The sequence below is a fragment of the Pygocentrus nattereri genome, chromosome 4, assembly GCF_015220715.1.
Source record: "Pygocentrus nattereri isolate fPygNat1 chromosome 4, fPygNat1.pri, whole genome shotgun sequence".
Lineage (NCBI taxonomy): Eukaryota > Metazoa > Chordata > Actinopteri > Characiformes > Serrasalmidae > Pygocentrus > Pygocentrus nattereri.
Window position 1 is genome coordinate 3,665,052 of NC_051214.1, and position 22,500 is coordinate 3,687,551.

The following is a 22,500-nucleotide window of genomic DNA, read 5'->3' on the forward strand; positions in this document are numbered from 1 at the left end:
TTTAAAATGCTGTATGGAGAAATTTTAAACATCACACAAAAAAGTGAACGTTGTTGATTTCTCCTCAGAATCAGCTGAAGAAGGTTCAGAGGAAATCCCAGCAGAGACTCCAGCAGAAAGAGAAGAAGCTGCAGGAGCTGAAACAGGCTGTGGTCACTCTTAAGGTGAGTAGTGGGCAGAGATCTGCTGGAGCAGCTGTTTCACAGCTCACTCAGACTCTCCTCCAGTCAGACAGTGAGGAGTCCAGTGTTGGACACTTTGGGGTCCTACACAGCCACAATGTGGACAGTCAGTCGTCTACAGTCCCAGTGAGAGAGTGAATGATAGCTGGAGTGTAAATGGAGCTCCATCTTGTGTGTCTGTGTCCTAACAGAGCTCTGCAGAGGCAGCAGTGGAGGACAGTGAGAGGATCTTCACTGAACTGATCCGCTCCATCGAGAAGAAGCGCTCTGAGGTAACAGAGCTGATCAGAACTCAGGAGAAGAACCAGCTGAGACAAACTGAAGAACTCCTGGAGAACCTGCAGCAGGAGATTGATGATCTAAAGAGGAGGAACACTGAGCTGGAGCAGCTTTCAGTCACAGAGGATCACATCCAGTTCCTCCAGGTAACCATCACTCACCTACAGACGGACCTGCTCCTGAGAGAGGATCTAAAATCTTAAGGTTATTTTTGGTGTAACATGATTTGAGAACATTTAATGCTCTTGTCCACCTTCATGTTCCTCGGTTCTGTTTCCTCTCTGTAGAGCTTCCAGTCTCTGAGAGTCTCTTCTGGATGTGAGGACTCCTCCAGCATCACTGTCCATCAACATCCCTCATTTGATGGAGTGAGGAAATCTCTCTCTGATCTGAAAGACAGACTAGAGGAATTCTGCAAGGAGGAGTTCAGGAAAATCTCTCCACATGGTAAGAGGAGCTTCACACACTCTCACACACACACTCTCACACACACACACACACACACACACACTCCTTCATTCAGTCTGTTAAATCAGTGTGTTTGTGTGTCTCCTCAGCTGCAGCAGTTCAGACGATCTCATCCTCAGAGCCGAGAACCAGAGAAGACTTTCTACAGTGTATGTAGAATACACACACACACACACACACACACACACACACACACACACACACACACACTCCTTCATTCAGTCTGTTAAATCAGTGTGTTTGTGTGTCTCCTCAGCTGCAGCAGTTCAGACGATCTCATCCTCAGAGCCGAGAACCAGAGAAGACTTTCTACAGTGTATGTAGAACACACACACACACACACACACACACACACAGACATACACACACACTCACACACTCTCATGTTATTATATTAACTGTTGAGATCTTGACGCCTCTAAACTGTTAAATACAGAAATGTGTGAGGAGAGAAAACGTCGTTATTCACTACAGACACTTTCTGTTTCTTAAAGTTCATTTTTAATAAAAACCTAAAATGTTTTTCTTCATTATTTCAGATTTCTGTCCACTGACTCTGGATCCCAACACTGTACATCATCAACTCATTCTGTCTGAGCAGAACAGATTGGTGAAGTGGAGAGGAGGAGGGCAGCGTTACTCTGACCACCCAGAGAGATTTGACCACTGGTATCAGGTGTTGTGTAAGGAGAGTCTGAGTGGACGGTGTTACTGGGAGGTCGAGTGGAGGAGAGGGCTATTTGGTTTTGACATGGTGTTCATATCAGTGTTGTATAAAGGGATCAGCAGGAAAGGACGGAGTAATGAGAGCGAGTTTGGATGCAACAATCAGTCCTGGAGTCTGAGGTGTTCTTCTAGTCTCTCTTTCTGGCACAACAACATTGAGACTGAGCTCTCAGCTCCATCTTCCTCCAGAATAGGAGTGTATGTGGATCACAGGGCAGGAACTCTGTCCTTCTACAGCGTCTCTGACACACTGACCCTCCTACACACGGTCCACACCACATTCACTCAGCCGCTCTACGCTGGGTTTGGGCTCGGTCTGTGGTCATCAGCTAAACTGTGTGACTCAGTAATGAAACTCAAATAAAGAATGAAGATTATTTTATGTTCTTCAATGAAAATGAAATATCTAGATTTGATGCTGTGATATTTTAGAGATTTAGATTCTTAATATTTGCTGCAGTTACATTATAAATTGAATCCAGGCTTTGATTGAACATTTATTTCACACTTTTAGTCTCCATCACTGTTAAACTCTCACCCATCAGCTGTCAGTCCCGTCTTGAGCCCTGTTGGAGCTGGAATAGTCTGATCTGGGGAGGTGCTGTAATCTGAGTGGTCCCCGCCGAGATCTGTGACTCTAATCCAGTATGAACCTGCAGTGTCTGTAGTTTTTACACGTCTGCTCAGTAACAATTCCAGAGTGAATTACCTTCTATAACTAGGCTGCCTGAACCAGTAGTGCTCGGCTGCATGAGCAGCGCTACTCCGCAGTTACGAGGCCTGTCGGGCCGGCCGCTTGGATAACGCTGCGTATGAGGCTGCCTGGACTGCTGGTGTTCGGCTGCAGGAGAAAGCTGCCCCTTTGTGGCGAAGCACATCTTCAGCCTGCGAGGCTTCCCAGGCCGGCCTCCTGTGTGATGCAGCGGAGTTGCAGCATGAGACTTTTCCTCGCCGCTAAGGACTCTTTTCAGAGTGACTCTGTGCTGTGGTCACTGAAATCTCTTTCGCTAGCTGTGGGAACTGTGGAGTGTGTGTGTGTGTGTGTGTGTGTGTGTGTGTGTGTGTGTGTGTGTGTGTGTGTTCTGTATTGTTGATCATGTATTGATTGTAAAGCGTCCTTGGCCGTGGGGAATATAAATAAATAAAAGTCTTGATGATGATGACGACTTACTTGACCCAAACTTTATCACTAATCTGTCCATTTCCCTACATCACTAACCAGAGTCTCTCACTCTTACCCAGCAGAAACACTGGTGGTGTGATAAATATGAGAACCCACCCATCCAGACGGTCAGATTACAGAAAGGGAAGAGTGACTGGGTTCAAAAGATGAACAGACTCTCCAAAAGACGTCATGATGCACAAAATACTTTGGGCAGGTCGGTGTGAGAGGTCAAGTTCAAAAGGACAAACAACTACAACACTTAGAAACCTGAGTATATGAGTTATACACTGTTCAGCTCTGCTGTGTCTGATCCACTCAGACCAGCGTAACACACACTGACCCACCACCCAAACAGTACCTACTCTGTGAGGGTCCATGGGGGTCCTGACCACTGAAGAACAGGGTAACAGAGTATCAGAGAAACAGATGGACTACAGTCTGTAACTGTAGAACTACAGAGTGCAGCTATACAGTAAGTGGAGCTGATAAACTGGACAGTGAGTGTAGAAACATGGAGGTGGTCAGAACATTAGGCCTGATTGGTGAATATGTCTGAATCACTAGATCACTTTTAGAGAGTATAAAGGAGAGACGGCGCCCTCTGGTGGATGTATCTAAAACATCAGTCACTGATAGCAGTGGGTTTGTTCATGTTAGATCTTTCCAGATAAATACAAACTATCATCAACACCAACAGATAAACTGACCCATCCTGTGTATCATGTTAGATTTTTCATGGTCACAGACGTCAACATGGTTCTACTCGTGAGGAAAGAGAGGCAGAGAGAAAATTTGATGAGTCAGTTTGTTTTTAAACTATCCAGTGGTCAGGGAACTGGGCATGGGTCAGGACACAAGCAGACAGGTTTACCACAGGATTATCCATGTTACAAATGACTGGACATCAAGCAGAACCAAACCAGAAGATGCTAGGAGACAAACTCAGGATGAGAATACAGCTGAGAAATAATGTAAACTGCATGTCAAAGCAATACAGGAGGTAGTAAAGCTATAGAGCCATAGCTTATACACTCAAGCAGCATGTAGACGTACATCTGTGATGTCCACCAACATGCATTGAATTAATAGCTGCTCTTCATCCTACAGGCCACTAGATGTGAGTGAACCACGAGAGGAGCCTGGCCAGAGAACTTGTAGAGAGGAGATTTACCACTATGTAATGTCTCCCCGGTCTCTCTAACACTAGAGGGCGCTCCCGAGCGAGTCCAAAATGAATGGGCTAAGATTTGTATAAACTTATTTGATTGACTAGAACTGGGCTGGTCAGCCAGCTACCAGGCTAAAGATAGCAAACACACTAAACAACTCCAACATTATTATCACCGGCTTAAATTAAAGCACTTATGGTGTGATTAGCTGTAAAATGGCAATACAGAAGTCTGAAGAATGACCCTTGAGTGACTTACACACTTCAGATGTCCGTGTTTCAGTCAGGACTATCAAACCCAGGCTGAATCCCAGTCGGCGCTACATTCCCGCGCTACATCGTGTGCTATGTACATTTTGAAACTCCAGCTTCTGAAGCCTAAACAGCGACTGTTTGTCAGGTGTGGATGTGGCTGAATCCCGATGGCTGTTTCTGAGCTATATTAAACCCTGCTGTGGTGCAGGAGCCAGTACTGTGCACTGTGCAGGTAGCAGGGAGTTATGTGGGATCCAGCCCCAGCAGGGCAGGAGGGGCGCCGCTGGACTGGTGCTATATAAGACTTGTGGTGGTAACATGGTCACCAGAAAGAACTTCTAAACAAAGGTGTTTGGACTGAACAGTGCAGTGTTATGATATGTTCACTGTTATATGACAAAAAGTTCAAAAGACCATAAAATGACCACAGTGTCAGTGACAGGTGACCGACTGTTCTCCTCATTCAAGAGTCCATGGTGTGGCAATGATACCATAATCTAAAGGAACTTCATATCTCGGCAGAACACGTTTATGTGGATTATTTTTAATAATAACACATTATTTTCCAAAACATGAGGTATTTTAGCATAATTTACGTTGGCTGCCGTTTCATATTTACAGTAGGGCTGAATTAAAGAAGCCACATTTGGATGCTAAACATGTCACGAGTGTTGGACCACATCTGGGCTCAGTGGAACATTGTTTTAATTCCTTTTTTCTGTCTTTCTCTCTTTGCCAAACTCTCTTACAGCGCGCTTCCCGCATCTGGTCACCAGATGGCACTGCAGACGCGTTTTTAACCAATGATTGTGACCAAATAAGGCCCTCAAGTTTCTGCAACGTCTGCATGTGTAATTTAGCAACCTCTCTCCCTCTCTCTCCTTCTCTCTCTCTCTCTCCCCCCTCTCTCTTTCTCTCCCTCTCTCTCTTTCTCTCTCTCCTTCTCTCTCTCTCTCTCCCCCCTCTCTCTTTCTCTCCCTCTCTCTCTTTCTCTCTCTCCTTCTCTCTCTCTCTCTCCTTCTCTCTCTCTGTCTCTCTCTCTCACTCTCTCTCTCTGTGTCTCTCTCTCTCTTTCTATCTCCTCTCTCTCTCCCTCTCCCTCTCTCTCTCCTCTCTCTCTCTCTCTTTCTCTTTCTCTCTCTCTCCTCTGTCTCTCCCCCCCCCCCCTCTCTCTCTTATCACATTCTTTATAATAATAACTGTTTTGGGATGCCATTGAGTTTTGGTGGAGTTCCACAGATTTCTCCTCTTTTTTCTGCACAGTTTAATCTTTGAGACGTAAGCTGAGAGATTCAGAGCTTTATTTACTATCCAGAGCCGCCAGTGAACCTACACCAGTCTTCTGAGTTCATATACGAAACACTGATGATGGTAAAATAGTAAAGAAGTTTTCTGTGGGGACCATTTTACCTCCCAGCGTCCTGCAGGTACAGTGCAGGCCAAAATCTGATCTCAAAACTTGGATTCAACTGGCAGTTTATTGAGTGCAGTAACTTTCTGTGAGGGAGCTTTTAGAGGTGGACGTCTGGTTCTCATCACCACCACTGTGAACAACTCTGACTCGGTCAGTTTCTCTAGAACAGGAGCGTTTCACACCAAATCCCTCAGTACGACTCTGTTTATACCTCAACCATTTATTTATGCAGGGTTTTGGGGAAATCAGCGGAGTTCCCCTTTAATAATCCACTCAAAAGGGAACTCAGAGAGAGAGAGAGAGAGAGAGAGAGAGAGAGAGACCCTCATAAAAGGAAGAACTCATAGAAGTGTCATGCCTGTGTGGAATGTAATGAATGTTGGTACACACACAGTCTGGTGATAGGAAGCAGACGTCTGAAGAGTTGGGAGAGGAATTCCACCCAATTTTCAAAATTTCTGATTAATGAAATCTCTGAGAAGTAAACAAAGTAACTCAGAGCAAAGTGAAAAGTGATGAGAAAGTGATGAGAAAGTGATGAGAAAGTAATCACACTACAGTTCGAAAGAAGTACTGACTAATTTACGATGGATGGATTTCTTTGCTGAATAGCCGCCGCGCTGACCATCTGTCCTCCCCTGTTTCTACACATCTGTGAACATGTCATTGTAATTTAGCTCATACTTACTATTAACAACCTCTTATGAATGAATATCACAGGCACAACCACCATCTCACCGAAGGGGAACCCCACCAATGTTTCACAGATTCTATAATTCAACGGTTCAGGCATAAACAAAGTCTTTCAGAGTGGCCTGGTGTGAAACACTCCAATCTAGTGGTGGTGATAGGAACCAGACGTCCGCCTCTAAAATCTCCCTCACAGAAAGGGACTACATGAAATGGTTATGAATTCACTGCCTGATGCCTCAGACGTTGTTTTATGATAGTTTTGTGATAAACGTGTATTTTAATGCATTCATTGTGGAGGGGTACCCCATTATGAATGCATTTTTTTTCAGATTTATGATCATATGTCATCACAGACATTACATATTGAGGCTCAGAAGGCGCGTGTAGGTTCACTGTGGTCTTGGATAGTAAGTAAAATGTCTATATTTGTGTGGTGACCCCTGGTTCCTATCACTATCACTGTAAAGAGTCCCTACAATCAACCATTTCACACCAAAGCACTCTGAATCACTGTTTACATCCACGGGAAAATGATGAAATATGGGTGGAGTTCTCCTTTTAATGTTTCCTCCACCGTATTTGTTATTTGTGTCTTTATATTTGACAGTAATTTGCCTGTACAAGACCTATTAATGCACTGTTGTGGTTGTACTGATGCTCTGGCAGCAGTGCCCTGCTGGACTGAGAGAGAGAGAGAGAGAGAGAGAGAGAGAGCGAGAGAGAGAGAGAGAGAAGGGAGAGAGAGAGAGAGAGAGAGAGAGAGAGAGGCGGGGTGGTTAGTTGTTGGTGTCGGTCACTGTGTGTGAGATCCAGCATGTTGAGTCTCCTCCGCTCCGTGTCCCCGCTCCTCCCCCGGAGCTCCCGGCGTTAGAGCTGCACTCTGCCCGGGCTCAGAGCGCCTCTGCCCGGCTTGGGATGAAACCCCGAGTCGCTGCCGCAGCGCTTTCTGGACTCCAGTGCTGGAGCTGGTAGCCGACGAGCTAACTTCACCTTAACCTTCGGAAATCACGGAAATCAGCGATCAGCGGTGGCGGTGAGTCTCCGGGCCCCTTTCATCTTTATTTTCACCTCACTTTCCCGTTACGCGAGCTAATTTGGGCAGAATAAAGCGACCAGGCTCCGTTTTGAGACCCCGTCTGCCCCCTTACTTGGCTCATGTGCGGACTTTCTGGTTAGGACAGAGTTAAGGTGGAAGTTGGTTTCCTATTCGCGAGCTTCTTGTTCGATTTTTTTCCCGTTCCACCTTAAAAGCTGCCGCAGGTACATTCTGACGACTCGGGTGCCAGAATGTAACTGCTGCACCGTTTAAGGTGGAACGGGGGGATCGGAACTCGAAGCTGGCGACTCAGAAGCGGAGTTTGGTTTTTTTTAACAACATGGCCGCTCGCTTTTGCCTTTTCTTCTCGTTTCCTTTAACTAAAACCAAAAGTGCTTTTTTGCCACTCGCTTTAGACCTTTGCTTCTGAGTTTTGACCACCTTCTCCGGCTCGTAGGCGCAAGTTTGTTTATATTTAGAAAGCCGTTTTCTCTGCCAGACATCCTGTAGCTCAGCGCTGCGCTATACGGCCCACACAGTGCAATTCTAAACAGCAGATAACAGTCAGCCCCATTCATTTGCCTGATGTGGAGCTCGGGGTGCTGAAATGTGAGGAAAGCTCTGCTTTTGTAGGTCTAATAACGCTTATAAAGTGTTATATCGATAGTGAAGAGGTCCTGAAATGTCCATACACAGTTTGTTTTGGTTTCAGAGCTCGTAGAGTCCAGTAGTAAACCGTTTAGGGTCGAGTTCTTCAGAATGTGTGTGTTTTGGGTTTGGTTTACTGCATATGGGGACCAAAAGACCTAAGAGGTGGCAGCATAACGGGGACCTTGTGACGTTTTGGGGACATTTGCTGTTTTCCTGCCCACAATGCAATTGTGGACCACATCTTTGGTTTGTTCTGGCCCAGTATACATCTGAGTCCTCGCCCCAGGTCTGGCCAACACACTGTAAAGTAAATAGAACTAAAGGATATGGCCCAAATCTGGTCCCAGTCTGGCCCAACTACATTGTTGGTTCACGATATTCACACCAAAATTGTCCCACGAATGTAGAAACAAGGCAAAAATGCTATAAAGCTGTCCAGAATCTGGATTCTGTCTTGTGTAAGTCAAAGTTATTACTTGCTACGTTGAATTAATGAGACATACATGGGACATACAAAGTCGCTTCATAGACAACATTTCCTCCATTTTCAACAGCGAGCTCTTCCTTTAATTCCTTTAATTCTTCTTGTAATTAAACACGTTTAATGATGCAGAGAACCGTTTAATCATGGAACGGGTTCTTTGAGTGTTCCTGGTTCTATGTAGAACCATTTTCTGTATTAAAGAACTGTTGAACTATCATTTTTGAGAGTGTAGAAAATGAGAATAGAGACAAAGGTTGATCTTTTGCTTTTGTCACCAAATGGGACGCCCTCCCAAAGGCCGGAATCCAAACTAGCATGCTTGTGGGGGGTGTGGGTTCTTGCGTAAATCAGCCTGTTAATGATTATTCGGAGAAGTTTTGTCAGTTTAAACACAGGATGGTGAGATGTTTTCACACGGTCTGCCATTCCGGTCGTGGTTTACAGGATAATCCAGGATCAAAGTAACTGGCGTATCTTAAAATTGCTTAAAATATAGTTCAGGTTGGGCCTCAATTACCAATATTTTAATATATTAAAGTTATTTCTTAAATGTGTTCTTGAGAAAGGTCCTAAGAAAAAGTCTACATCAGGTTCATGATGTGTTCTTAAAGCGCAGAACTGTTCTCACCTTTGTGCTCTTGAGTGTGTGTAGATTTTGTTCTTACCAGAGAACAAATCCCAGATAAGAGACCACTGGTGAATGTCAGAATCGCTGTGGAAACTGCGTATGTGAGTCTTGTTCCCATGCCTTACTAAGTTGTGGCCATGCAAAAGGATCTCATTCTCACACCTTACTAAGTCATCACCGCATCTTAATTATCTTGTTCCCATGCCTTATTAAGTCATGGCCATGCATTAGGATCTCATTCCCACATCTTACAAAGTCATGGCCATGCATTAGGACCTTGTTCCCAAGGCTTACTAAGTCACAGTCACACATTGGGATCTCGTTCTCACGCATTTCTAATCCGTGGCTGCGCATTAGGATCTCGTTCTCACACTTTACTAATCTGTGGCCACGCATTAGGATCTCATTCTCACGATTTACTAATCCCTGGCCACGCATAAGAATCTCGTTCTCATGCTTTACTAATCCGTGACCACACATTAGGATCTTGTTCTCACGACTTACTAATCTGAGGCCACGCATTAGGATCTCGTTCTTACACCATACTAATCTGTGGCCACGCATTAGGATCTCGTTCTCACGCCTTACTAATCCGTGGCCACACATTAGGATCTCATTCTCACGCCTTACTAATCCATGGCCATGCATTAGGATCTCATTCTCACACTTTACTAATCCATGGCCATGCATTAGGATCTCATTCTCACACCATACTAATCCATGGCCACACATTATTTTTATTTATACAGGGTTCCGTATATTTGGGGTTTGTTCTTGTGTATTATTATAATCTACACACACTTAAAGCACAAAGGTGAGACCAGTTCTGCGGTTTAAGAACACGTCATGAATCTGATGGAGACTTTTTCTTAGAATTTTTCTCAAAAGCGCATTTAAGAACAAATTTAGGAGGATATCAGTGAATGAGGCCCAGTGTAATCTTATGACATGAACTCTTACTAACTAATATACTCTGAGCGTTGCTGCTCCTCAGCCACGTGATGTTGTTGAATCAGATCACGGCAGGTGCAGAAAGCTACTGCAGGCAGAGGCGCCGCTAACAGAGCGGATGTGGTTTCATATTTTTAAGGTTATATAACCAGGTTTGCTCTCTAAACTATAACAGTGTGAGTGCCCAGCATAACACGCTGTCCTGGATGTTAAGGCTGGTGCACGCAAGACACTGTTTCCACAGGGAGCTGCGAAACGAGTCGATGAGTCAGTAATGCCTTAAGTTGTTCCTCCAGGAATTTGCAGTCTTAAATTCAACCAACCGCTGCAGTATTTAGAGTTTACAAGGGCTCGCAATTTCATCCCATCACAGACTACGCTTGCATTTGCATTGGGATGCGAGGTCACAGGGTGAAGGGAATAGGGTAGCACTTCATTTGAAGGCTGCCTGCATAAAGACTTTATAACACATGAATACACCGATCAGTCATTCTGACCACCTCCTCGTTTCTACGCTCACTGTCCACTTTATCAGCTCCACTTACTGTATAGCTGCACTCTGTAGTTCTACAGTTACAGACTGTAGTCCATCTGTTTCTCTGATACTCTGTTACCCTGTTCTTCAGTGGGCAGGACCCCCATGGACCCTCACAGAGCAGGTACTATTTGGGTGGTGGGTCATTCTCAGCACTGCAGTAACACTGACGTCGTGGTGGTGTGTTAGTGTGTGTGGTCAGACACAGCAGTGCTGCTGGAGTTTTTAAACACCTCAGTGTCGCTGTTGGACTGAGAATAGTCCACCAACCAAAAACGTCCAGCCAACCACATCCTGTGGACAGTTTTTGACATAATTTGACAAAGCCTGTTGTCCTTTATATTATGTGTAAATTTCATGATGACTGGACTAAAAGAAATGACCCAAAGAGGCTTAGAAACAGTTCTGGTTCCGTAGACTTACGTTAACAGTAAAGTAGTTTTTTTCATTTTCCTGTAAAGTTACCGTTTATATATGTTTGGGTGTGGGTGTGTGTGTCTATATGTCACTGTCCAAAGTAAAACAATATCTCCAAAATATTAATTTTGCAGTAGTTAATGCAAAGAGATTTTATTCCAGGTGATTTTAGAGCATTTCTGTTGGTCCATTCATGAAATTCTCACACGGTGTAAAGGAGAGCTGGTGTGCTGAAATTATGTAGAAATCAGGTGAGACAAAATAGTCCCCAAAGAAAACGTATTTTTTCTGATTTACCAACATTACGTATACCTGGTGTAGGTTCACTGGTGGTTCTGGATGGTAAATAAAGTGTCTATATCTGTGTTGTAGTCATGGCGACCCCTGGTTCCCATCACCACCACTGTAAAGACATCTGAACCATTTCACACCAAACCGCTCTGAATGAATCCCGACTGTTGAGTTATGCCGTAATGTCGTGATCCGTGTTCTGCAGCGTCTGCGATTACAGCTCAGAACCCACCCTGTCGTGTGAGACTCGGCCTCTAAACGTTACTCCAACTGGTGTTGCTGTGAGTGGGAAGACACGTCAAGGCAAACTAGGTTCAAGCCAACAAGCCAGAAATAGCACTAACCCCCATGCATAGACGTGTGTGTGTGTGTGTGTTCATGTCAAGTCCTTGTGAGTCTCTTTGACCCTGAGTGTGTGAGCGAGAGACATGGTGTAGTAGATACCCCTGAAGCACGAAGCCTCCTGAAAGAAAGCATGAAATCTTTAGTCATGTGACTCATAATAAACTCTCTCTCTTTCTCTCTCTCTCTCTCTCTCTCTCTCTCTCTTTCTCTCTCTCTCTTTCTCTCTCTCTCTCTCACTCACACACTCTCTCTCTCTCTTACACTCTCACTCACACGCTCACTCTCGCACTCACTCACTCACACACTCTCTTACACTCTCACACTCTCTCACTCACTCTCTCTCTCCCTCACTCTCTCTCACTCACACTCACTCACTCACTCACTCTCTCACACTCTTTCACGATCACTCACTCACTCACTCACTCACTCACCCACTCTCCTCTCTCTCTCTCTCTCTCTCTCTCTCTCTCTCTCTCTCTCTCTCTCTCTCTCTCTCTCTCTCTCACAGCCCCTTACACACAGACCGAGGGTACTGAGTCATTTCTGTAATGAGTTAATCTACCAGCAATTTCTTTGAGTAGTCGACTAACATAGAGACCGGCAATATGACGATATTTATCGTTATCGTCATAATCATCGTTATCGTGATGCACAGTATACATTTCTGAGCATATTGTGGATGTGCTTCTGTACCCAGAGCACAGTTAGTTCTGTTTGATTTGATTTAGTGCAGCACAGTGTGTTGAATGTGGATTTCAAATCATTGTATTCGTAGTTTTCATGACTGTTGAAATCAGATGTGATGAGTTTCTTGTATTGTGAAAATATCTTCAAGTATTGTGATGAAGAGTTTCTGTTTCAGTGAGAAATACATTTAAAAACAGCACAGAAGCCCAAATTTGGAATTTCAAAAGTCATTAAATTGAATTTGTTTACATTGATGTTGGAGGTATTTGCTGAAATTCTTACTGAATCAAAAGTACAACTGAATTCCAGAAATTATAGCGTCAAAAAAGAAGCATCACTTGTCTCCTTTTTCTTTCTTTTTTTTTTTCTTTTTTGTTAAATTTCTAATATTTAATCTTCTGCTTCCAGCTTTTGACACAGTTTATGTGCTTTTGAGTGGGACTTGTTTATGTGTTTATGTGCTTCTGCCTTGGTGCCAGATAAAACCCTACATTAAACATTGCTGTCTTCATGGATCCGATTTCTGGGATGTCCAGGTTGCATCTGGATTGTTGTTTTGTATTTTTTGTTTGTTTGTTTGTTTGTTTGTTTTTTCCGCACACCAGAAAATAATACGAAATTTGTAATACATCCTAAAGCAGAGGATCTGGAGGCGTTTAGCTACTAAACGATCACCTTAGTGTGGCACAAAGTTTACTAAACTCTACATAACACAAGCCTTTATCTTCTCTGGGAGGCTCTGCTTTGTGGCATCTACTGGGCCAACATTAGGCCTTAGGACTCGATTGCTTTAGTTCAGTTTAGTTTGTGTATTATTGGTGCGTCGCAGTGAAACGCATCTGTTTTTGCATTTCATGCATCGTAGTGCGCTGTGACTTTTGTGGGTCTTACTTTTTTTTAGGTTTATCTCCATTTGCACTACTATCATTTCCATGTCTGTTGGGTTGGATTGTAACCGAGTACCTGCAGTGGCGAGAGCGACTGGCATTTGGCCGGTAAATAAAATCATCAACGATTTTCGTAATTGATGTAATCGCAGCCCTAAACTCGGCCCTGTTCTCTCCCTCTCTCAAACTCACCCTGACACGGCTTTGACGTGAGGAATGTGCGGAATGTTGGTACCCCTCCGAACGACGTTCAGCCTACCTGCTACAAGCTCACACCGGCCTGCCGAGAGACCGACTGGCCTCAGCCAGAATTAGTTCTTCAGAAACTGTCATCTGACTCTGCAGCTCTGCAGCCCTAAAAGGTGTTTGTGCTTGTAGAGATGATCCATTTCAACTGTGGGTATGAAAATGTATGAGTTTGTAAGGATTGTAAGTCTCAACAGAAGCACATGTGATGTTGTCGGAAAACCGTGTATCTCCAAAATGGTAACTTTACAGTAGAAGGAAAAAACGTACTGTACTTTTAATGCAAGTCAATGGAACCAGACATTTTGTATGTATGTAAAGAAATCTTGTGACCCAATCCTGTTTCTTATTTTTACCCCTACACCTTGTTTTCGAGTGTCCTCTTGCCACTTGGAACTGAGCTATAAGGTGTAGTGGTTGAGATCTTCCCTCTGAAACGAGACCCTCTAATAAAAGAGCATCAATTCATTAACAGCTACCAGCGCCGCTCTGTAGGCGACCCTGCCCGTCTGCAGGGACAGCAGAGGAGGGGAAAGTTCAGCTCCTCACTTCTGGGCTTTAGTTACATTTAGGGATCATACGCCTTCAAAGAGGGGGGCAATTATTTATTATCACCCCCTCTAATTCTTCAGTGATATGAAGCTGAGATTCTCCAGATTCTTGTTTGAATTTTCCCGTTCCACCTTAAATGGAACAGCGGTTACATTCTGGACCTTCAGGCGTCAGAACTGCTGGACTATTTAAGGTGGAACGGGAAAGTTAGCTAGCTAAGCTAACGAGACGTCAGCAAACTACTAGAAGTTTTTAATGCTCGTTATGAAGAAAAGGACCATAATACACTGAAAATTCTCACATTTGTGGGTTTCTTTGGTCTCTCGTGCTTCATCTTGCCGTTTTTCTTTTCTCCTCATATCAGTCTGTCTGGAGTCTCTGAAAAACCTCAGTTTGGAGGGTCATGTAGCCCCAATACTTCGCCCTCCTCCTCCGAACTAGAATCGGGACACCCTACCCCTGGTCATGAACACCTAAATGGAGGGGTGAGGGGTGAAATGGATGGGGCCTTTACTATCTACCATTTCATACCAAACCACAGTGGAAGACTGTTTACATTGAGCTACGTCTTGAAGTCATCTTTAACGTGAATCACAAGGACTGTAACTTTAACCGTGGCTCATTTCAGCTGGAGTTAGAGAGATGAGCCTGGATTAGCCACGACTGTCCGGTGGCATCAGCGTCTTGCTGTGGGGCAGTTTAGGGCACTTTGCTCTCTTTTCTTGCTCTATTTGCCAGTTTAGAGAAACCTCTCTGTGTGTGAACACCTGTCTCTGTGTGTGGTTCTAGTGGGAGTGTAGTGCGTGACTGTTGTCTCTCTGCTCTATTTACGCTGTTCTGTTTCTGTCTGTGTGTTTGTGTCTTTCTCTCCTGTGGGCGTCCAGCATTACTTACTCCCGGGGCCGAGGGGAGTAGACTCATCTCATGTGTCTCACGCAGAGATGCCTGACCTGCCACACAGGTCCCCACTGAGCTGCAGTTGAGGTGTCTGAGACAGGGTTATATACGGCAGCTTCCATAGACCAGCTATCATCTGCTGCTTATAGCAACAGGCACCGAAATAGACAAACTGGAGGAAGTAAGAAGAGCTGAAAGTGTTTTTAGTCCACGCAGCTACTCTTTAAAGGGGAAGTGCAATGTTATTCCACAACATTGGTGCATAAATGAGAGGTAAACGGAGGAATTTGGAGCAGTTTGGTGTGAAATGGTTCAGGTTTCTTTTCAGTGGTGGTGATGGGAACCAGGGGTTGCCATGACTACAACACAGATATAGCCGTTTTATTTACTATCCAAACCCACCAGTGAACCTACACGTGTCTTCTGAGCTTTATATGGAATGTTGATGGTAAAATGGTGATAAATCTGAAGAAAAAAAAAGGTTTTCTTTGTGGACTGTTTTGTATCACAACACACTGCGTGTATCCATCCACCGTGTATGGATTCCTAAACATATGTTTTAGACCAAAATCACATCTCAGACCAGTCATGAAACAGTGACTCAGACATCAGGCAGTGTGTTCATAACCATTTCATGTGATAACTTCTAGAGGCAGACATCTGGTTCCTATCACAACAACTGTGAGTAAATCTGAGTCAGTAAGTATCTCTAGGAAAAACACTCTGAATGACTTTGTTTACTGCTTAGTGATTGGCCGAATATGTTAACGATTTGTTGATATTCCTAATTAAGCAGCAGTCACGCTAGATATTTGCATTTCTTGGGCCGAAAGATTTTAGGAAAAAAAAGGCCACCCATACTGGTGCAGTTAACTTGCTAATTATACACAGTGATGTCACAGAGCTAAACGGAAATTATATATTCACTAGAGTGCAGTGCTGCACACCGATCTATAGAGAACTGGTGTGGTTGGTGACAGTTAGGTGACTTGTGTGCAGCTGCACTTAGCCAGGGAGCTAATGCAGCAGTTAGCAAGCTGACTAACTTGTCTGAAACAAACCGTAGAAGCACAAAAGTAAGTGAATGCAATCATACAGCATTCACTTGTATCTTCTTTCACATGTTTATTAATAGGTTTAACTCGCATGCAAAGTGATGTAAAATGTAAGTTAAGAGCATCAAATAAACTACTGCTGATCTACTAAGTAGTGGCCAAATGGCAAAGATCCGCTGAATGAAGTCAGAAATTTTCCTCGCTGTTTTATCAAAGCGTTTGTTAAACCCCACATTTCTACTTTTCATATTCATGATTTCCAACTCGTGTAGATTTAAAATGGCTTAAAGAAAGTTAACTTCATTTTAAGTTGGCCGCCACCGATAACAAAGCATCGTGGACAGAAGCAGAACATGGGCAGTGGATGGAGAGAAGAGGCGGAGAGGAAGAGAGTCCGAGAGAAGCGAGTGAACAGGTTGGGTTTTCCCAGCCTGAAAGCTTTTGTGGCGTTCCCGGAGGGAGTTATCGGATTTGCTGCGAGCAGCCAACATCAGAGAGAGGGAGAGGAGAGAGAGTGAAGAGGAGAGAATAAAAAACGACAGCCTTTGTTTCATCGAGCAGGTCAAAACGGAGCTTCTCGTTTTCAGATCCTCAGAAGAAGTCGCCGGTTTAGCTGCACTGAACATCTGGCAGCACTTTACCTGAACAGGTCGTGGCTGACGTCACGCTGAGGGGGGCTGCAGCTTTAATGTAGTCCAGCAGGACCTCACCTGATTCTACTACACTCTCAGAAATAAAGGTCCTAAACTGTCCCTGGGGCAGGACACCTCTTGTCACTGGGGTGGGACCCTCATGGGTCCATCTCAGTCCCTTTAGTCAGGGAACATAACTGAACCATTATCCACTGAAATGACCTGTTCTAAGCTGTACTGACTCCACACCCCGCCTCGCCTCCAGGCTTTTACTCTACTGCTCTGTTTTAAAACATTTGGTTATGAAAAGGGACAAATACCAACTTTTCACCTGGAGGAACTGATTTAAGCTCCACAATCAGATCTTAGAACCACTGTAGAACCTTTGAGAGAATATTTACATTGATTGTACCTTTGATGAACGAGAAATGTACCTGAACAGAACCTTTACTTCTAACCGTGTAGAGGCAGTGAGTCTGCAAACAGCATTCAGGTACAGATTACTGATTATCTGTAAAAATGTAATCAAAATTATGACACTATTAAAGTAATTTATTCAGATTTCTTTTGAATTACAAGCAAATAATTCAACACCAACTTAATGCAACTTAAAATAACACTGTCCTATAGATCGTTGTTGGGGAGGAGCTAGGAGCACACATTATGTTGCAGTGCATGCTGGGAACTGTAGTGCAGCTCATGATGAAACAAGCTACTATTACTAATAGTAAATAAAAATAGTTTTAATAGGCCTTGTGTTTGATACATGGTAACAAAATGGACATTTTGTTGGTGTTGCCAGCTGTTCGGTTACCCACTGCCTGTTCGTTGCGGTGAGACCTCTGCAGTGTTGATGATAAGGTGGAGCAGGTGAGCATCTTGACCGTAGTACAGGCAGTTCCGTAGTGCTGTAATTATGTAATTACGAGGATCATTTATAGTTGATGCATAAGCACTGGCAGGAGGAGCTGTCAGTCAACATCGCCATGGTAAATGTTGCTATGGTAAAAGTCATCACAGCACATGTTTACATATGCCTGGATGTCAATATTAGCTTCCGTGAGAGAGCGAGAAAGCGAGAGAGAGAGGAAGTGAAGAGAGATCAGATAAGAACCCGCTTGAGACAGTCGTATGTAAAAGTTTGGGTACCCCTGGTTGAACACGTCCTCTACAGAGAACACACTTCTGCACATTTTAATACACGATTACTGTTTATTTACTAAAATTAGCATATTGGAAAACAAACCAAAAAAGTGGGTTGTGCAGAAGTTATGGTGCATTTGCTATTGTTTATTATTTTGATGTTAAATTCCAAAATTGATAGAAAATTATGCACTAAAATGAGCAGAAAAACATGTTTAGATGTGTCACTGTAGTGAATGTGTTCACTTATTTTTAAATGAACAAAACATGTAATTTGACCAGGGGTGTTCAATCCTGTGCACATGACTGTTTTGTTTTGAAGCTACAGGCTGCGAGATGCTGCTGCTGCTATGTGTTGCAGCTGACCACCATAGGCGCACTGGTGCCAGGGCTAGCGGGCTGCTATGCTAAAGGCTCTCATGACCCCAAGAGACCAGACAGTTCCTTCTATATGACTCTCTAAAGTTTACTCCCTCAATAACAACCTGTACTAACGTTCACTCAGACCTCACAGTGGCAGATTAGCGATTACTGAAATAAGTGGCTCAGCCATTCATGGCCTCCTGTTAGTGTTGTTTTACACGGTGTGCACTCAAGGTCGACTGATTATTGGCCAAGAATACAAATATGAAAAATACATGTGTATAAATATTTTGAGTTTCATTTGTCTCAAAACATCATTTGCTTTGTGGTATCTGTCATAGCTGTCAGTATCCCTGTTGCTGATGCTGCGTTTGTGATACTGATATATCAATATTGGTGCAACACCTGAGGACGTCTAACAAAGGCGCAAGCCAGGTGCAAATATTCTGACCAGTATTCATGGTCATCTTCATCTTCATAACCTGCTTGATCCAGCTAGGGTCACGTTTGCAGTAGGGAAAGGAGAGAAGCCGAGAACTTCCCCTGCAAGTTCCTCAAGCTCATTCTCGGGGATGCTGAGCTGCACCCAGGCCAACTTAGAGATATAATCCTTCTGGGTCTTGGGACGGCCTTGGGGTCTCGTCCCAGTCAGCCATGCCTGGTAATCCTCCAAAGGGAGGCAGCCAGGAGGTCTGAACCACCTCGACTGGCTCAATGTGGAGCTCCTCCCGGATGACCGAGCTCCTCACCCTGACAAGTGGAGTGTTGCCCACCACTCGGCAAAGGAAGCTCATTTCCGCCGCTTTTATTCGCAATCCCACTCTTCCGGTCATTACCCACAGCTCATGACCACAGGTGGGGATCTAGACTGACCAGTGAACAGAGAGCTTTGCCATATGGCTCAGCTCCCTCTTCACCACTACAGTCCGGAACAGTGACCGCATTACTATTGCGGCCTGTCCCAGCCTGCGGCCGATCTCGCCATCCCTCTTCCCATCACTCATAAACAAGACCCTGAGATACTTAAACTCCTCCACCTGGAGCAGGTCCTGTCCCCTTATCTGACCAGTCCTGTGACTGTTACGCCTTCTTAATTTCTCTTTTTGCTGTCAACATCCTTTAAAGTTCTGTCTGTGCTAAAAACAACAGAAGGTTTGTCGCCCCCTACACTTCATGTAGTGTACTACAGTCTGTCGGAACGCAGCTCTGGTCGGTTAAACGACGAACGGAGACAGACCAGTTTGATGGATCACTGTCTCTCTGCAGCAGCACCATCTGATCTGCGAACACTCGCAAACATCTGCTTCACTGCTAAACCTGGAGCAGTGAACCATAAATACACACACACAAGCATGAAAAGCTACACCTGCGCTGAGCAGCGTATCGTTGGGGTCGTTGTGTGTAAGTACAGTTTACTGCTGTGTTCATGTATATTGATTATATAGGGTAATATTGCAGTTACAGTGTGCAGTAGAGGTGTTTATCATTCATAAATACATTTTTGCTTTCAATTGAGGGGTTTTGAAACCATATCCACTGAGAGTAAAGTTAGATTGTACAGGGAGATTCACTCAAAAGAGGCCCCGAATATTCTGCTGTTAGGATGAAGCAACCTGAACCAAAAGAATGCACTACACATCTTGACGTGTGTGTAACCGATTGCATTACGTGTGATGCTGGAAGTAACCTCCGTTTTCTGCCAGACACATGACAAGGTACGGGGTATCTGCACCCGGACGCTGCAAATGGAGGTTAAACATTGCGACAGCTGTCCGGTGCCCACCTCATCACTCCGACGCAGGGGCGTCCCGGCTTGTTCAGAGCTCCATACACCGAGGAACTCATTGCACGTTGTTTGGTTCAGATTGATTCGTCCTAGAGAGAGTTATTACAGAGTATTCAGGGCCTCTTTCGAGTGAATCTCCCTGTGTAATCTATAAGAAAATGAGAAATTGTAATGTTTTCCACTGTTCTGTTAATTTCCTTATTCCTGCAAGGACAGACCTGAAAATAAGAAACAAAAACAATAAGGAAAGTTAAAAAACAACTATTAAAATCTAAGAGAAACAAACAGTGATGAAAGTATTATGATAAATTATGAAAGTAAAAAATGTAAGGGGAAAAAAATGTAGGTATAGTTAAAAAAAACCCACAGAAGTAAAGAAAAATAATGAATAATAATAATAAATGAGAAAAAAAATGGTACTTAAGTAAGAACCGGACATCCTGAAGGACTGTGTGTGTTTAAACCTGTTTGTGTTCTGAGGAAACAGACTGTGTTTGTTTTAAGGACGCTTAATGCCGGTGCTACAGTGCAGTTTTGTTATTTGAACTTAATAATAACTAAAATAATCAAAACAGCTTTATAGTATTGTAGTACAATAACAACCAAACATATTGTGTTTGAACTCTGTGTCATTACACACTCTTGTATGTGGCCATAAAACAATGACAAGTCACAATTTGGGAGATGTAAACAGAGCCATTCTGAGCGGTTCGGTGTGGAACGCTCTGTTCTAGAGAAACTTGCCGCGTCAGAGCTGCTCACAGTGGTGGTGATGGGAACCAGACGTCCCCCTCTAAAAGCTCCTCACTGAAAGCTATTAGTGAAACGGTTCTGAATTCACTGCCTGATGACTGAGACGCTGTTTTTATTATATTATGGTTACACTTTTGTCTAATATGTTTAAATGGGGGAGGAATACATGCAGGGTGTTGTGAGGCAAAATAGTTCCCAAAAAAAACTTTTTTTTCCCCTGATTTTCCACTATTTTCCCATCATCTACAACTCAGAAAACTCGGGTGGGTTCTCTGGTGGTTCTGGATGGTAAATAAAGTGTCTATATCTGTGTTGTAGTCATGGCGACGCCTGGTTCCCATCACAACCACTGGACGTCTGAACCATTTCACACCAAACCTTCTCTGAATGACTTTGTTTACATCAGCTGAATATTGTGGCTGTATATAGTCACACCACACACACACCACATTATTGACCGAGTGTGTGTGTGAGGTATGAGAGTGGCCTTCAGCTGTTGCTGTGGTGACGTGGTTCCTGGGGGGGGGTGATGGGGGTGGAGCATGACTAGTGGGGGATCACATACATTTCCATCACACAGAGCACTATTTCTGTCTCTCTCTCTCAACCCCACCCTAATACAGACCCCCTGTTACCAAACAGGAAAACTCTACACGGCCTGTAAAATCTCACTCTGCCGTGTCTAATCAAGCAACAAGAGGCTGGGGATCATCGTCCAACATGGGTTCTTCTCATTTGTTTAATTATTTGTTTAAATTAGGTTTAAACTCCATCAGCCGTGCCTGATATTACTTAATATAGCTTAATGAAGGACTGATTAGATGAACCAGGTACTGGTCTTAAACCACCTGTTTTCCTGTCCGCTGATCTGGGTAAATCAGTGGTGATGCAGCTGATTGGAAACCGCACGTGGCTCTTTTGCTGCCCTGTTGCGGCTCCTCAGCTGAATCAGATCAGTAGGTAATAATAAAATAATCCTCCTCTACAGTAAAATAAAGCTCTGCTGATCCTTCAACACAGTTTAACAGTAAATGGTCTTAAACGCTGGAGTTAATGTAGAACAGCTGATTCACCCTTTAACCCTGAAGATCAGCGCAGACAGCTGGTCACCATAGCAACACGGAAGACAATCTTGCCTAGCTTGAAGGTAATGGAACGGTAAAGAGAGAGATTTAAGACGAACATCGATATTTGCCTCAGGGCAACAAACCCATTTTCCTCACTTTACGATAAAATTACATATATTTAAGGCCAATGACAGGGTTAACAATAAAGGGAAGAGTTTAAGTAACTGAATAAAGTGATTAAGTGACTCTTATTAGTCCCACAACGGGGAAATTTCACCTCCGCCTTTAACCTATCTGAAACACCACTTACACACTAGTGGACACACACACACTAGGGGGCAATGAGTACACTTGCCTGGAGCGGTGTTCAGCCCGATCTGCAGGGCCCGGGGAGCAGTTAGGGCTCAAGGACACCTCAGTCGTGCACCGTCAGCTCTGGGGATTGAACCGGCGACCTTCCGGTCACAGGGCCGGTTCCCTGACCTCCATCCTACGACTGCCCCATGAAAAGCATACACTTTTCATACTATCTTTTAGTGGGCACTTTAAAACCACTTTTTCAACTTCCATTACCACTTTTTTTGCTATGAGAATTTGCAGAAATATGTTTGTGGCCTAGAAGCAACGTTGTGCAACTGTGGAATGGATGTGGCCAGCCACAAGCCACGTCTCACGGCCTCAGGGAACACAGCTCTATATCGTTTCTTCCTCGGCAGCAAACTCAAAAAGGACCCCTGCACACAC

General features: G+C 44.0%; 2 protein-coding genes across 13 annotated transcripts in view; both read left to right on the top strand.

The window, feature by feature from the left end:
* Positions 1–2,822, top strand: part of LOC108412179 (tripartite motif-containing protein 16-like) — a 12,818-nt gene extending 9,996 nt beyond the window's left edge. Inside the window, exons 2-7 of one of the 5 annotated variants that reach the window (XM_017684102.2) lie at positions 69–164; positions 374–607; positions 749–908; positions 1,019–1,078; positions 1,186–1,245; positions 1,469–2,822. In XM_017684102.2, coding sequence (XP_017539591.1) covers positions 69–164; positions 374–607; positions 749–908; positions 1,019–1,078; positions 1,186–1,245; positions 1,469–2,019 — 1,161 coding nt within the window. In that variant the 3' untranslated portion in view covers positions 2,020–2,822. The remainder of the gene's footprint in view (positions 1–68; positions 165–373; positions 608–748; positions 909–1,018; positions 1,079–1,185; positions 1,246–1,468) is intronic. The other 4 variants (XM_017684103.2, XM_037537407.1, XM_037537408.1 and 1 more) reach the window with 4 other exon arrangements.
* A 4,313-nt stretch (positions 2,823–7,135) lies between these two features.
* The window catches only part of dtnba (dystrobrevin, beta a), a 51,799-nt gene continuing 36,434 nt past the window's right edge, over positions 7,136–22,500 (top strand). For all 8 annotated transcript variants that reach the window (XM_017684106.2, XM_017684112.2, XM_017684110.2 and 5 more), the window contains exon 1: positions 7,136–7,383. The gene's annotated coding sequence lies outside the window, so the exon portion shown is untranslated. The remainder of the gene's footprint in view (positions 7,384–22,500) is intronic.